Here is a 15,275-nt window from a genome sequence, read left to right as displayed (position 1 = left end):
TGGACTGGGCTGGACTGCGCTGGGCTAGACTGGGCTGGACTGAGCTGGGCTGAGCTGGGCTGAACTGGGCTGAGCTGGACGAGGGTGGACTGAGCTGGACTGCGCTGGACTAGACTGCGCTGAGCTGGTCTGAGCTGGGCTAGACTGACCTGGACTGGGCTGGACTGCGCTGGGCTAGACTGGGCTGGACTGGGCTGGACTGCGCTGGACTAGACTGCGCTGAGCTGGTCTGAGCTGGGCTAGACTGACCTGGACTGGGCTGGACTGTGCTGGGCTAGACTGACCTGGACTGGGCTGGACTGTGCTGGGCTAGACTGACCTGGACTGGGCTGGACTGTGCTGGGCTAGACTGACCTGGACTGGGCTGGACTGGGCTGAGCTGCATTATACTGAGCTGAGTTGGGCTGGACTGGACTGGACTGGGTTGGATTGAGCTGGGTTGGACAGAGATAGACCGAGGTGGACTGAGCTGGGCTGGACTGGACTGGGCTTTGCTCTGTGGGCCTGGGTTGGACTGGGCGGGTCAGGCCGTCTGGAACAGCGCTGGGCTGCACTGGAGTGGACTGGACTTGGCTACACTGGGGTCAGGCCATGTTCAGAGCCACCCAGCAGGCCTGTCCCCACTTGATGCTGGCCCCATGTTTGGGTCACCTGTGGTGGTGTGGGGGTCAAGGACAAGGATGGAAGGACAAGGATTAAGGGCCGCAAGCAGGTCTGGGCTGTGCCCACAGCACCCCCTGGAGGAAGGAAGGGTGCCCTGGTCCTGCAGGGCCTCCGCTGACTCTGGCTGGCCAGGCGGGGCCCTCAGCCAATCCTCATCCTGGCCCCGCGCAGGGCCTGCTTGGGGAGGGGCCCAGTGTTCCCGCCCAGGTGGGGGTTTTCTCCATAGCTCTGGGACCTGGAGACCCAGCTCTGGGGGTCCTAGCTCTGGGGCTGCCCCTGGTCACCTGGGGGCTGAGTGCTGGAGACAGCCAGGCCTCTCAAGGTATTTGCCAGGAAACAAGGCCACCATCATGATTAAACTGGGCTCATTGGCTGGTGGTCATTGCTCTCTCGGTGGTCCCAGGCCTCCCCCAGGGAGACGGGCTGGCTCCAGACCACCATGGCCCACTGCCCGTGGGCTCCGGGACTGGGGCACTGGTGAGGGTGGCGGGGAGAAAGGTCTCTGCTGGCTGAGCTCCTGCCCTGACTGTGCCTCGCATCCTGCTTGTTGTGGGCACCCCTCTCCCCAGCAGGCCCCCAGGGTGAGAGGCCACCTCTCGCCAGCCCACCTTTCCTGAGCCTTGCCCCTGCTCTTCCGATCGACCTGCCCCGTGCAGGCCAAGTGCTGACGTAGGGCCCACCTCATCCTGGCCACCCCACGTCCCTCCCTCCTCACCCGCCTGGAGCAGGGGGCCGGGCATGGGAAGCCACCAAGCCGAGGGTCCTGCTCTGCCTTCCAGGCCTGGCTGCCTCGGGGTGGGAGGAGCTGGGACAGGGTCAGCTGTGGACCATCCTGGTGGTCCCCGGTGGCGGTCCCCGGAGAGTCCCTTCTTCCCGGCACCTCCCAACCTGCCACTGCCGCTCCAGGCTCCGCTGCTTTTTCTGGCTTGGCCACTTGGCACTGGGCCCCAGCGGGCCACCAGCTGAGGCTGGAGGGGTCCTAGGGCTGGTGGTGGGTGCTGGGCATCCTCCAAGGCCTGCCCCGCCCCCCCACCCCCGCCCAGCAGGTCACTGGGGTGGGGTGCGCTGTGGCCCCGGCGCTCTCCTGCCTGACCTCCCCTCGTGCCCGTGTGCCTGGCCTGGGGCCAGGTGGGCCATGCCCAGCTCGTGTGGAGCTGTGCGGAGGTCCGGCCTCCCGGGCCGCCTGGTGGGGCTGCGTCAGTAACTCTGTTTTCTCGCTTTGTTCCTGCTGTAGTAAAGCAATGTTCAGTAAAAGCCTGGATATCGCTGAAGCCCACCCCCAATTCAGCAAAGAAGACAGGTATACACCCTGCCCACCCATCCCCCGCCCCCCAGCCCCAAGGACGACGGCGGGCCTGGTGGCAGGGCGGAGCTTGAGGCGCTTCCGGCCCTCGCAGCTCTGGCGAGGGAGACCTCCAGCACGCTGGGGAAGGGCCTGGGCCAGGTGGGCCTGAGCCCCGAGGAGGCGTGGGCTGCTGGGGCAAGGCCAGTGGCTGGCCTGACCGGGTGGGGAGACCCACTGCGCTCTCCCTGCCCGGGGACCCCCGAGTGTCTGCAGGCTGTGAGGCCTCTTCCGCGTGGCCCTGCTTACTCTCCCCTCCCCCATTCTGTGCTGCCCACAGGGGCCAGAGTGGAAGCCGGCAGCCCAGGGCGTGGCAGGCTCCCCAGTAGGTGGCAGGAGGCATGACAGTCTCAGGGGTCTCTGCATGGGGCCTGGCGTTCCTGAGCCCCCCAGCCTTGCCCCTGCAGGGCCCGCTGCCCGTGGGCGATGGTGGTCGGGCCTCACCCGTTTCCCCCCCGCCTGCTCCCGTACCTGCCCGTGCCCCTGCCTGCTCACTGCTGGCCTCTCGCTGCCCACCTGTCGCCCCACCCTGGCTGCTCTGCGTGCTGGCCCCCTCCTTTCTGTCTCGGGCAGGTGGCGGCCTGGTTAGACAGGACGGTGTGGAGGCAGCCCCCACCCCTCTTCCTTCCACTGCTGCTTTTCTGGTTTCCGTGTGCCAAGTGACGAGTGCATGGCTGGCTCAGTGGCAGGCAGGCCCCAGGCGCTGGGCCTCACTCCTGGCTGCTGCCCTGCCGGCCTGTGGCTGTTGGGGTGGTCACCAGCCGGGACCAATGGCCCCCACTCCCTTCCCAGCATCCAAAAGCTTTGGACCCAGGCCTGGCTCTGGGCACGGTCCTGGCTGCGGGCAGGCTCGGCCAGGGGGCTGGGAGCAAGGTCAGTGCTGTCCCCGGCTCCGTGGCTGCGTTGGGTGAAGGAGTTGGAGGCTAACTGCCATGGGGCCCCACCCCACAAATGCCGGGGCCCTGGTCAGAGTGGGCTCAGCTCCTCCCTCAGGCCCAGGGGCTGGGCCGGGGCGTGAGTGGGTGGGCGAGAGCACCTCTCGGGGCTGGGCTGATGGGTGCGGGCAGGCCTTCACTCTTTTCCTCTTCTCTCTTGTGGCTGCCTTGGTACCCCCCTCCGTTTCTTTCCTCGAAGGGTGGCAGGTGCCAGCACCCAGGGCTGAGCAAGCATGGTGTGCCTTCCCTGAGGCTGTGTGGTGTGGTGGAGTGAGGCCCCTGCCCCGCAGGGCGCCCGGTTCCTGCCCCACCAGGTCTGCGGGCCCAGTGGGGCCGGTGGTGGACAAGGCTCGTGGTCCCAGCCAGCGCTCACCCCAGCCTGGCCTTGCCCAGGCCCTCGTGGTGCCAGTGAGGAGAGGGCTATGGGCCGGCGTGCTGTGGGCAGCTCTGGGCTGGGCAAGTGGGCCGTGGGCAACGCAGGGCTGGGCCAGTGCCCTCTTGGTGGCCCACGTGCTAGGATGGGAGGCTCTCAGCCAAGCACAGGACTCAGGGCCTGTGGCAGTTCAGCCTTTGGGGTTCTGGCTGGGTTTGGGGCACCAGGGTCTGGACAGTGGACCTGACATGGGGGCTGGATGCAGCTCCCAGGAAACACCTGTCCCACCTCGTTCTTCTGGCCACCCAAGCCCCTAACAGACCCTTGCTGAGGGCTCCCCAGTGCAATCCTGGGCCTGGGCCTTGGCCGTGGGGCAGCTCCCACGTAGAGGAGAGGAGCCCCGAGACAGGCAGCCAGCCCCCCGAACTGGGGCTCCGACGGGGCCCCCTGAAGGGGCTGTGGGGCCCTCCTGGGCCCTGGGAGAGGCAGGGTGGGGACAGCAGGACAGCCCTGCCTGTGGCCAGGCGTGCGCAGGCCATGGCGGCCTCGAGGCTCTCGGCTGGGGCTCCCGGCCTCTTGGAGGGTCCGCCCAGGGGAGAGAAGCCGAGAGCCGCGGCCCCTCCCGGCTGACCCTCTCCGCACCTGTGTCTGCAGGTCCAGGTCCATCAGCGGCGCCTCCTCGGGCCTGTCCACCAGCCCGCTGAGCAGCCCCCGGGTGAGCTCCCGCCCCACCCCACCCCCAGCTCTGAGAGGCCCAGCGTGCACCGGTGGGGGGGGGCCGGGGAGGCTCCCAGAGCCTGGGCTGGGCCGTGCCCCCCGCCTGCCGCTGGGGCCGCCCGCGTGGTTGCTGCCGCTCTGGCTAACTGCACGTTCTTTTCTTTTGTTTTGTTTGTTTTCTCCTGTTATTTGTTTTCTTTTATGGCAATCGCTCCCACCCCCACGCCTGCCTGTCCCCGCTGGTCCTGCCTTGGGGTCCTGCTTGAACATTTCTTTCTGGCCCGCCTGGTGCTGTGTGTGCATGCGGGGGGTGGCGGGCGCTCGCACGGCGGCTCTCGCGGACCCTCGAGCTCTGCTCCCTGCCCCCTGCACCTGCCCTGTAGCCTGTCAGAAAGTTTGCCCTGCCCCCCCCGCCCCCTGAGAGCCCCTTCGTGGCCTGCCCCCTGGCCACCTCCGTGGAGCCTGAAGCTTGTCGGAGCACCTCTCGGCCCGGACACGTCCTCCCTCCACAGGCCGCCTCGCGGCCCAACCCCAAGACCCAGACCTTGCCGAGCAAGGCCAAGCTGACCGACAAGCCACTGCAGGGCACCAAGTCCAACCCACTCCCGGCTGGCACCCAGGCCCAACCCCCTGTCCCAGGGGGCCTAGGCCCCCAGCTGGCCCTGCCCCCGGGCCTGCCGACCATGCCGGCCCCCACCCGGCTCCTGGCCGCTGGGACTGAACCAAACACCAAATCTGTCCCCACCATACAGGTGACCCCTCACCCCTCTCCAAGGGGTAGTCCCCTCCCCACCCCTAAGGGGACGCCTGTGCACACGCCCAAGGAGAGCCCGGCGGGCACGCCCAACCCCACGCCACCATCCAGCCCCAGCGTCGGAGGGGTGCCCTGGAGGACACGGCTCAACTCCATCAAGAACAGTTTCCTGGGGTCACCCCGCTTCCACCGCCGGAAACTTCAAGGTCAGTGGAGGGAAAAGCAGCCATGGGGATGGCAGGGGCCGCCCCTTCTCCTCTCTGCTGGTTCCCTGACCACGAGCCCCGGGCAGCAGTCTGTGTCCTCTAGGATGGTACAGGCCCGGGCAGTACGTCCAGACAGTTGCTTGCTCCCGGGCCTGCCCGCTGTGTGTCGGAGGCCTGGTGGGCGTGACCTTGGGGCCCTCCCAGCTCCATGGCTTCCCTTCAGCCAAGTGACCACTTGAGGCCAGGCTACTTGGGCCCCAGGACGACAGCCAGCCAAGTGGCGGGTGGTGGCGAGGGCCGTCAACAGGCCTGTGGGACGGGGCAGCGGTGGGGAGCCTGTTGCAGCGCACGGGGTGCCAAGGGTCGGTGGGCACTGCCGGGCCGTCCGAGCCTCCAGCACAGCCAGTGCGTGGGCATGGGGGACGGGTGCCATCTGTCGGGACAGTACGGCTGGCTGGAAGCCAGATAAGGCATGGCCTGATTATAGCACAGAGGCTGGGGCAGCCCGGTGGCCCTAGGCTCCGGCGGGGGCCTGGAGCTGGCAGGGTGGCTCCATGAGACCCCAGCCACGGCGCGGGGCGGGGGTGTCCTGGTGATAGGGCGGAGTAGTCACACCTTCTCTCCCTGTCTTTCCCGTGTGCGCAGTTCCGACACCCGAGGAGATGTCCAACCTGACCCCGGAGTCATCTCCAGAGTAAGTGGCCACTGCCGAAGGTTGAGGGTGAGCCGTCGTCTGCCCTCCTGGTGCCCAGACGCAGTGTGTGTGTGGGAGGCCCGTGCTGGACCCTCCCCCATGGCGGGCCAGGGGGCCCACGAGGGCTTTGGGGCAAAGTACCCGGGCCCCTCCAGGTCCTCCTCCCCCTCTCCCCGTGACCCTGTGTTGCCCCAGATCCCCCCTCCACCTCCTGCCTGGGACCTCTCCTTCTCAGCACCGTGTCTCCGTGTCTGGCACTTTGAACGCCAGGTTGGGGAGCAGGGCCTGGGGTGCTGAGGGAGCTGGCCGGCTCTTCCGGGCCCTGCTCGGAAGCCACAGCCTGGGGCTGGCTGGAGGCCAGGGACAGCACGGCCATGCCTCGGAGGGGCTGGGGCACGTCAGCTAACAGTCCCGGCCTCCACGCTGGGGGAGGCTTGCGGACCGGAGCCCGAGCCCTCGTAGCAGGTGTGCTCACCCTGCTCCGGACACAGGCTCGGCCCTGGACATACCAAGTAGGGGAGCGTGACAGGAGCAGTCCATGGTGTCTGCGGCAGGTAGCCTCCGCCAAGGAGCGCTCTGCTGGGCGAGCTGAGCAGGGCTGCCCGCGGGCAGGACGGAGCCTGGAACGCAGCCAGAAACTCGGGGGCTCATAGACATGGGGCATCTCAAGGCAAAAACATGGCACTGGCCACGGAGGAGGAACAGCCACGGAGTGGCCTGGTGGGAACTCGTGTCCAGGGGAGGGTGGCGTTGTTCAAGGCCAGGAGCAGACCAAGCCCTCCGCTGACCATCGCCAAGAGAAAGGAGCAGGGCCCATGGCAGGCGATGGGCAAGCATCACCCCACGGCCAGTCTGGACTGGGGTGGAGACCCTGGAGCGACCCTAACCCCCACTCCCCCGCCCTGGTGGCGGCCTTGGTCCTGCAGCCCCGGGAAGAGGGCGCACGAACGGGAATTGTGCTGTGAGACAGGGCAGGGCCGGCTGGGGACACAGGCAGCCTCCTTGGAGGCCGCCGTCTCGTCACTGAGCAGGAGCTGCTACCACGTGCCGTGCTTTGCGTGGGGCCTGGGGATGCGGCGTGTACGGGTTAGGGACTCCCATCCCGCTGTTAGCGCCCCTCGGCCAAAACTTCCTGCTGTTGTCGCAGCGCTCGCAGACACCCCTCTAATATCATTGCTGGGCGTCCCGACAGCGGAGACCCCCCCGGCAGCTGACGCTGTGCAGGTGGCCCACAGCCCCCCCTTCTCATTCTCGAGTCCCTCTGCAGGCCTTGTCCCTCCTGGGGGTCCTGGCCAGCGCCCACCACCCGGCAAGCGTGGCCGATGGGACCAAGCAGGCGTGCGGTGGCCCAGGAGGCCAGGACAGCTAAGGCCTCCTACAGAGGCCGTGCTTGCCGGTGGTGTGTCAGGGTCCGGGAAGCACCCAGTGGGGTGCGTGTGCACGAGCGTGCAGGTTTGGGCGCCGGCAGGTCTGAGGCCATAGGTTCGGCAGGTGGAGATTCTGGTCTGGCTGATGTCACAGCCCTGAGTGTGACGTGTGCAGGTGGGGAATTCACTGTGCAGTGTTGAGCCAAACTCCTTGGGGAAGCTGCAGCCTTTGCTCCTGAGGCCTTCGCCTGCTTTGACGAGGCCCACTACGTCAGGGAGAGTGGGCGCTTTACTTGGAGACACCCGGCTGCTGCCCGGTGGCCCAGCTGACACGTGACATCGGCTGGCGCTGCCTCTCTGGCTCCTTCGAGCTTCTTCCAGGCGTGGGACTGCCTGTTACTCCAGATGCCAAACCGCTGGTTCCCAAAATACAAACATGTTTTCGGTGTTCTTCGTCAAGGGAGGAGAAGCAGAAACCCCACATGCGGGCTCCAGAACTGCCCCCCACATACTCGCTGGGCACAGGCACCGTGGCTGGTGCCGGAGCGCCGCGGGGAGCACCTGGGGCAGGAGCTTGCGCTCGGGAGTGCCAGACCCAGAGCGCACCGCGGGCAGGACGGCAGCATGTGGGGAAGGAGGCGGACGCGGCCGGCGACCAGGGGCCCGGCAGGACGTGCCTCCCTGTCTTCACCTCTGTGCTGTTGTTGGGTCAGGGTCCCTGGGCCGAGCAGAGGCCAGCTCTGGAATCGGGCAGGAAAAGGGGAAGTCATGTGGTCGGGAAAACCACAGAGAGGTGCCTGAGACTCAGCCCCTATGGCTCGCCCTGCCAGGGCCGATGTCGGAGCGCGCTGCTGGGCCGGGGCGGCCTGTGCCTCGTGGTCTTGTGGTCTGGATGGGCGCGTTCCGTTGCCGGAGCCGCGAGACAGCCGTCAGGACGTGTTAGCACTGCCGCCTGGCAGACTGCTCCGGGCTCAGCCGCTTAAACACCATACGCTCCATGTCTCCTGTGGGTCAGTCCCTGGGCTGGCCCAGCTGGGCCCTCCACTTTAAGGAGTCAGCGGGCTGTGGTCCCCTCCAGGCTCAGCTGGGGCAGGACCTATGGCCAAGCTCCCGTGGCCGTGGGCGGGATTCACGTCCTGTGGGCTGCTGGACCGAGGGCCTCTCCGTCATGTCAGCTGGCTCCATCACCAAGCAGTGGAGACCTGCTAGCAAGTAGGAGACATGGCCTTGAGTCACATGTTCTTGGAGGTGACATCTGTTCCTCTGGTTCTGCTTAGAAGCTAGTCCAGGCCCGTCCACGCCCCCGGAAGGGCTTGCACCGGCGCGTATCCAGGAGGCAGGATCGCGGGGCCAGCTGGGGGGTACCCACGCCGGTGTGCACTGCACTGGGGGGGAGGGGGATGCAGACAACACAGGTCAGAGGCAGACGCAGGACAGAGTAACAAGGCCAGATGGAAGACAGAGGACAGTAAGGGAGGCTCTGGGCACCAGTGAGGTGAGGGGCTGTGTGCAGGAGGGTACACCCCGGCCCCGCCCAGCACAGCACCTGGCTTTGGAGCAATCTCCATGTCCCAGAGTGCCCTGGGCTAGGCAGCAGGCAGCTGGGCAGCCCCTGGTCCTCAAGGACAGGGGGTGGTCGGGGGGGAAGCTGAGGCTGTCCCACCACGTGGGAGGGGCATGTAGCATCCTGGGCCTTCAGGACCTATTGTCCATGCAGTGTCTCTCCTGTCCATTCGTCCATATGGGCGCAGAGTTCCCCGGCCAGCCCCGACCCCGTACCCCGGCCTCCCGCACTGCCCCCACTCCCTATGCAGCCCCAGGGCAGGGGGCACCTTCCTCCAGGCTGCTCCAGGATCGCTACATAGCAAATTCCCCCAAAACTTGGTGGCTGAAACAGAGAGGAGTAAGGCTGGGGGTCAGGATGGGCTCTCCTTTCCTTTCTGGTGGGTTCTGGTGGGCAGTGCCCAGACCTAGGCAGGCATGAGGGTACGGGGCCAGGCCAAGACTGCGGGATTAGCATTAGGGCAGTGGGGTCAGGGTGGAGGAGTCGGGGGCCAGGGAAGGAGTTGGAGGGTGGGAGGGGAGGAGTTGGGGCGGTAAGCTGGCCCTGGCTGGGAGGGGACGGCAGGTTTGTCCTCAGAGGCTCGGCTGACAGTGAGCCTACCCTGATACGAGCAGCCCTCTGCCCCCACCTCCCTTCCCCAGGCTCGCCAAGAAGTCCTGGTTTGGGAACTTCATCAACCTGGAGAAGGAGGAGCAGATCTTCGTGGTCATCAAGGACAAGCCCCTGAGCTCCATCAAAGCGGACATCGTCCACGCCTTCCTGTCGGTGAGCCTCCCACCCGTCTGGGGACGGCGTCCTACACGGGACACTGGCTCCCGTCTGCCCTGGCTGGAACCACAGGGGCACCGCATGGGCCCCGGGCCTGGGGAGGGAGGTTGGCTCTCATGCTGAACAGCCCTGGCTGTGGGCACACTGGGGACGGGCACAGGCACGAGCCTCGGGGGTGACAGCTCGCCGAGACAGGGAGTGAAGTGCAGGCAGTTCACAGGGGAGGGGACACGGGGCCTAGACACAGAGGGACCTCTGCAGGGGCTGTCCCAGAGGCCTGTCTCTGTTTCCCACGTGCGCTTCACCCACCCCCACCGGCTGCCGCCTCCTGGAGCCCCTGCCTCCCACTGAGGCCTGGCGGCTCCCTGAGGGGGGCCGCGCTGAGCCTTGGGTGCACTCCGTCCGTCCCTGTGAGATCTTTGAGCACGGGGAGAACGCCCTGAGGGTTTGCTTCCAGAGTCCTGTCAGGGGGCCTGGCCCAGTGCTGGGTCCCCCGGGGATCACAGCACCCCTGCAGCAGAAACTGCCCCCCACCCCCCGCCAGGGCTGAGACCTGCCATGGGGGCTGCTTTAGCCTGGTGCGGCCTCAGCCCAAGTTCCCCGAGGGCGAGGGGGCCGCCTGCCACGGCAGCCCGCTCTCCTCCGTAGGGCCCCTGGTCTGGGCCTCCCTCTCACTCCACCCCTGCGAGATCCTCCCCTGTTCAGCCTCCCAGCATGGGCTGGACCTTCCAACCACAAGGCCAGCACTGCCCTCCTGAGCTGTGGAGCCCTGTCCTAGGGGTGACCCCTCCCGGGCAAGACTGCCTCCTGACTTTGTTTCAAGGGCATTTCCCCTTGCTGCCCACATGCCAAGTGCACAGGGGCCCCTCTGACCATGCTGGGAGGGGCGCCCTTCCCGAGCCCGCAGAGCAGCGGGCTGCTGCCCTTGACAACGGCCCTGTGGCCCCAGCCTCGGGAGGCTGTCACCCTGGTCCCGGCCCGCCTCTCCTCTTCCACTCTGCTCCCGTGTCCCAACCCGCACCCAAGCTGAGAGGTAGAGGCTCCCGGCCCGGCTCGCCAGGGGGCGTCAAAGGGCGGGCACTGGGGGGGGGGGGGCGGCTGGCCGCACACAGCACTCACGCTGCCCACCGCCCCGCAGATCCCCAGCCTCAGCCACAGCGTCATCTCCCAGACGAGCTTCCGGGCTGAGTATAAGGCGACGGGGGGCCCGGCTGTGTTCCAGAAGCCAGTCAAGTTCCAGGTGGACATCACCTACACGGAGGGCGGGGCGGCACAGAAGGAGAACGGCATTTACTCCGTCACGTTCACGCTCCTGTCAGGTGAGCCACGGGCCCAGGGCGTGGGCTCCGGGCTACGGCCCTGTCCTGGGCATGACCCCCTGTCTCCCCCAGGCCCCAGCCGCCGCTTCAAGAGGGTCGTGGAGACCATTCAGACCCAGCTACTGAGCACACATGACCAGCCCTCTGCCCAGCATTTGTCAGGTGAGGCGGGGGCTCAGTTCGGGCCGCCCTGCGGGCTGGTGAGCAGGGGTGTGGCCCCTTCGACATGCCCACCTCCCTGACCCCCAGGGGGTAGGGCCCTCCCCGGCGCAGTGGGCCGGCCCGTCTCTGCACACCCAGGGAGGTAGGGCCCAGCACACCACACTGAAAGGCACCTCTTGTCCACTGTAGAACCCCCCCCGCCAGCGCCAGGACTAAGCTGGGGTGCTGGGCTTAAGGGCCAGAAGGTGGCCACCAGCTACGAGAGTAGCCTCTGACGCTGGCAGGTAAGGTGTCTGGCCCCGCTGCAGGGGCAGGGAGGGGGCTGCGGGCAGGTCCTCTGGCGAGAGCCGGACTGGCCCCAAGAAAGGCACCCTGTGCCCACGCACGCATCCAGCGGCCAGCTCCCGGCCCTGGACAGGCCGCATAGGGCCCAGCACCCAGGCTGAGCAGCCAGACACGGGCCACCTGGCCCTGGGCCGGCAAGAACAGGCTCCAGGAGAGCAGTGGCCAAGGTCCTTCCTGGGAGCCCACCGCCCACAGGGCTCCCCTAAAAGTACCCTGTGAGGCTGTGGGCCCAGCGCCCACACTGGCTGACACATGGTGGGGCTGCCTGCTGCCTGCCTTCCCTGTGATAGGCCTGTGACTGTCTGGCCATGAGTTCCCACAGGGGGGGGATCCCCAGCTGGGCCTACAGGGGGTCACACAGGGAAAGGGGTGGCCCAGGCCTGGAGGTGCTGGGGGTCCAAGGGCCTGAGAGCCCACACTGCTCAGCATCTGGTGGGGAGTGGGCTACATGTCCACTGTGGGTGGGGGTGGGTGAGCCCGTATCTGGGCAGGGCAGGCATGTGCACGCACCGCCGTCCATTAGCGAGGGTGTCTGGTTGCTGTCAGGATGGTGGTGAGGCATGCTTGCTGGGAGGCCCATGTCAGGGTTTGGGGTCCGGAGCACAGCATCCAGCCTGAGCCCTCTCTCCGAGCACCCCCGTCAGCTGGCTGGAGCCTCAGTGGGCCCTTCCTCCAGCCTGGTGGGGTCCGAGAGGCCAGACCAGCCCCACCCGCCCCCCCAAGCCCCTGCCATCGTCATTTCATCGTGTGTGTCACCCTCTTCTCCCTTAACATGTGCCTCGTCACCCCACGGGCAGGTCATGGCGGGGGTGGCCCCAGCAGCCTGGCGCCGGGAGCCAGGTGGCATAGGAAGCAGGGAGTGGGGCAGGGGTGGCTCCCTGAGCCTTTAAGGCCTCCATCTCAGAGCAGAGTAGGGCTGGCAGAGAAAAACTGAGGCCAGGGAAGGACAGAGCTTATCCAGTGAGGTGAGCAAAGGCCAGGGCCTGGTGTGCTGCCCAGCAGATGCCCAGGCCTGCAGCCACATGGCCGGGCCATGGACAGTAACCTAAGAGAGGTCATTCTGCCCCCGTTAGCAGATGTCCCTGGTGCCAAGTCCCAGGCATAGCAGTGAACAAGGTGGACACCACCCTTCCCTTGGGCTCCACCCCCAGTCCTAACCCCATCCCAAATCGGGGGCCTCCGTTAGCCCCGTGCCCAAACCCGTGTCCTGGCAAGCTCTTGGGTACCTAATCTGGGCCCCATGCCTGTCTCCCGTGTCCTCCTTCGGGGGTCCTTGGACCTGGGGAGCCTAAGCCAGGACTCCAGCACATCCATCCCCAGGCCTCCTGATGGGTCTCCGTGCACTCTGGCCTTTCCCAGCATCCTCCCTCCTGCTCCGGGTGCTCTTGTCTGGCGAGCTCAGTCCTAGAGATGCTGTGAGCAGGGGGCAGAAGTGGGGGCCCTCAATTACCAGGGCAAGAGACCTGGTGGCCACTCCATTAGGGACAGGAAGCCAAGAGGTCACACCCCACCCAGCATGGACCACTGCGAAGGCCTTGAGGGAAGAGCCCCCCACCCTAGTCCCCTGTCAGTACCAACACTCCCGGGCCCAGCAGAAGGTGGGAGAGGGTCAGGGGAGGGGGTGCCAACACGAGCTGAGGGGCAGATGGGAGCCATGCAGCTGCCTGAGCTGTAGAGTGGCAGAGTGATGACACACAGATGGCCAGAGTAGACCACAGCCAGAGCCCTGGCCTTCTGGGCTCCAGAGCCTAAGTCTTGGGCCCAGGGCAGGACAGAGGGGATGGGTACCAGGCAGGCCCAAGGCACCCAAGGGGCAGGGCCACATCCAGTGTTCCGGCTCTGGTTGCAGGAGGACTCTTCTCTGCCCAGGAGAAGGCCTCCACTCAGTGCCATGTTCTGAGCCAGCCCCACCCCAGCCCACCCCACCCGGCCTGGCCCTCTGTAAGCCCTGCCCTGCTCTGGGCTCCACCCCTCCCAATCTTGCCCCTCTCTCTGGTCTGCTGGCCCCAGCAAACACCCTACTTGGCTATGGCCACGCCTCACACTGGGCTCTGCCCCTCCCTGAGGGCCTGGCCAGAGGCTGAGGGCAGCGCCTGGCCAGGGGTCCAAGTGGGAAGACTTTTTCACACGTCTCCCTCCCTCCTTTCTCCATTCTGTGCTCCAGACACCACTAACTGTATGGAAATGATGACGGGGAGGCTTTCCAAATGTGGTAAGAACCCCTCACGCTCACCTGGGATCCCTCAGCCTGTCACCCCCACCTGCAGCCTGCTCCTGGCTGGGTGCCGCCCCCGCCACCCTTAGGGCTATCCTGGGGTCCCTGTGTATATGCGGGGTCCAGATGGGCACACTCGGGCCCACCCAGTCCCCCACCTCTGCCAGGAGCAGCCTTGATGGTCACTCACCCCCTAGGGCAGCCACAGGCCCGGCCCTAGGATCCAGGCAGGCCAGGAAGGGACCCCAAGGCTCAGAGCAGTAAAGGTCCCCATGCCCTAAGGTCGGCAAGGGTCCCACGTGTGGACTCTGGCCTGGGGTCTGGGTGAATTTCAGATCTTGGGCAGGAGGCTGATGTAAAGGTTTCTGTCCAGTGCGGGGGGAGGTGGTGGCGGTGTGCTGTGCATGCACTCCCCTGCCCGCTGCTCTGGGCTGGAGGCGGGCAGGTGTAAGAAGTAGAGCAGAGCAGAGGTATCAGGACAGTGAGAACAGGCCCACCCAGGTGGGCGTGGTCAGACAATTTCTGCCCTCTTCCTCTTGCCCTCAGGACGTGCCCTCTGGGATCAGGGCTCCCACTCTGGCTGCCTGCCCTCAGCCCTCCCACATCCAAGCCCTCCATGCCTGTCCACCCATCCATCCATCTGTCTGTCTGCTGCTGACCTCTGTGTCCGTGGGGTGCTGCCCGGGCTGGCCAGGGGCTGGGCTCCAAGCCTTCTGGGAGGAGTGTGGTGGGCATACTGGCTCCAGCCACCCCAGCCCAGAGAAGGCTCCCTGGCCCCATGCACAGAGCCGGCCTGGGGTCCCAGGTTCCTGCTCAGCCCTGGGGCTTGTGGCAGTGGTGGTTTCTCTGCCTCAGTGTCCAGAGTGGGGCTGGCCAGCTGGCCAGGCCACGGGGTGGATGAGGGGGGACTAGTGGCTGAGGTGGAGGGGGCCAGGCCTGGTGAGGGAGGAGGGGTCTCTCCACCTGCCTGCCCCGCTTGCTGCCCACCTGCCCCCGCCTGCCACTCCCGGCTCAGACCTCATCTCTCTGGGTTTTCTTTCTCTCGTGGAGACCCTTTCGTTCATTTGTTTGTTCTCTTTCTCTCTCTTTACCCCCTTCCTCTTTCTCTTCTGTTTCCTTTTCTTGTTTTCTCTTTTGTCTTCTGTTCTGTGTACCCAGGCAGCCCATTGAGTAACTTCTTTGACGTAATTAAACAACTTTTTTCAGACGAGAAGAACGGGCAGGCGGCCCAGGCCCCCAGCACGCCCGCCAAGCGGAGTGCCCACGGCCCCCTCGGTGACTCCGCGGCCGCTGGCCCCGGCCCTGGAGGGGACGCCGAGCACCCGACGGCCAAGGACACGGCCAGGACGGGGCAGCCCGCCGCCCGCCGCGAGCAGCCTTAGACACATAGCCCCCCCCCCAGCACGGCCCGCCAGGGGCCAGCTCGGCCCGCCCCGCCTCCCGCCCGCCCTGCCCGGACCGCGGCGCCGCCGGGGAGGAAAGGAAAGGGGGCACCGGGGGCCACCGCCTGCGGCTGGGCCCGCCCGTGCCCGCTCTCTCTTTCTCCTGCTGTCTCTCTGTCTGCCTGTCTCTGACAACGTCACTGTTTCCGCTCTGATACCAGGAATTATCCCGAAAAGTTAACATGTCACCTCCACGAGGCCATCCTCTGTGCTCCGCGCCGGACACCGGCTGACCGAAGGCAGCTGCCGCGGACCCGCCCTCCCTCGTCTCCTGCTGCCGCCGCCCGCCCGCGGCGAGGCTCCGCCCACCCGCGCGCCGCCCCGCCCGCCCGCGGCGAGGCCCCGCCCACCCGCGCGCCGCTCCCGGTGGCGGCTCCGCCCGGGCTCGGCTCCGGACTCGCGGGGACCA

The 15,275-nt window shown here is 66.8% G+C and overlaps 1 protein-coding gene across 4 annotated transcripts in view; it reads left to right on the top strand.

Annotated features, from left to right (window-relative positions):
• BRSK2 (BR serine/threonine kinase 2) overlaps window positions 1-15,047 on the top strand; it is a 62,380-nt gene extending 47,333 nt beyond the window's left edge. Inside the window, exons 13-20 of one of the 4 annotated variants that reach the window (XM_048215717.2) lie at window positions 3,968-4,028; window positions 4,783-4,990; window positions 5,636-5,684; window positions 9,257-9,380; window positions 10,522-10,702; window positions 10,775-10,864; window positions 13,374-13,421; window positions 15,028-15,047. In XM_048215717.2, coding sequence (XP_048071674.1) covers window positions 3,968-4,028; window positions 4,783-4,990; window positions 5,636-5,684; window positions 9,257-9,380; window positions 10,522-10,702; window positions 10,775-10,864; window positions 13,374-13,421; window positions 15,028-15,047 — 781 coding nt within the window. Of the gene's footprint in view, window positions 1-3,967; window positions 4,029-4,782; window positions 4,991-5,635; window positions 5,685-9,256; window positions 9,381-10,521; window positions 10,703-10,774; window positions 10,865-11,053; window positions 11,140-13,373; window positions 13,422-14,582; window positions 14,807-15,027 lie in introns of those variants that run through there. The other 3 variants (XM_048215713.2, XM_048215712.2, XM_048215714.2) reach the window with 3 other exon arrangements.
• The last annotated feature ends 228 nt before the right edge of the window (window positions 15,048-15,275 follow it).

This window comes from Ursus arctos, unplaced genomic scaffold (assembly GCF_023065955.2).
Source record: "Ursus arctos isolate Adak ecotype North America unplaced genomic scaffold, UrsArc2.0 scaffold_23, whole genome shotgun sequence".
Lineage (NCBI taxonomy): Eukaryota > Metazoa > Chordata > Mammalia > Carnivora > Ursidae > Ursus > Ursus arctos.
Note: the sequence above shows the minus strand (reverse complement) of the source record. Positions and strands in the feature narration are given on the sequence as shown.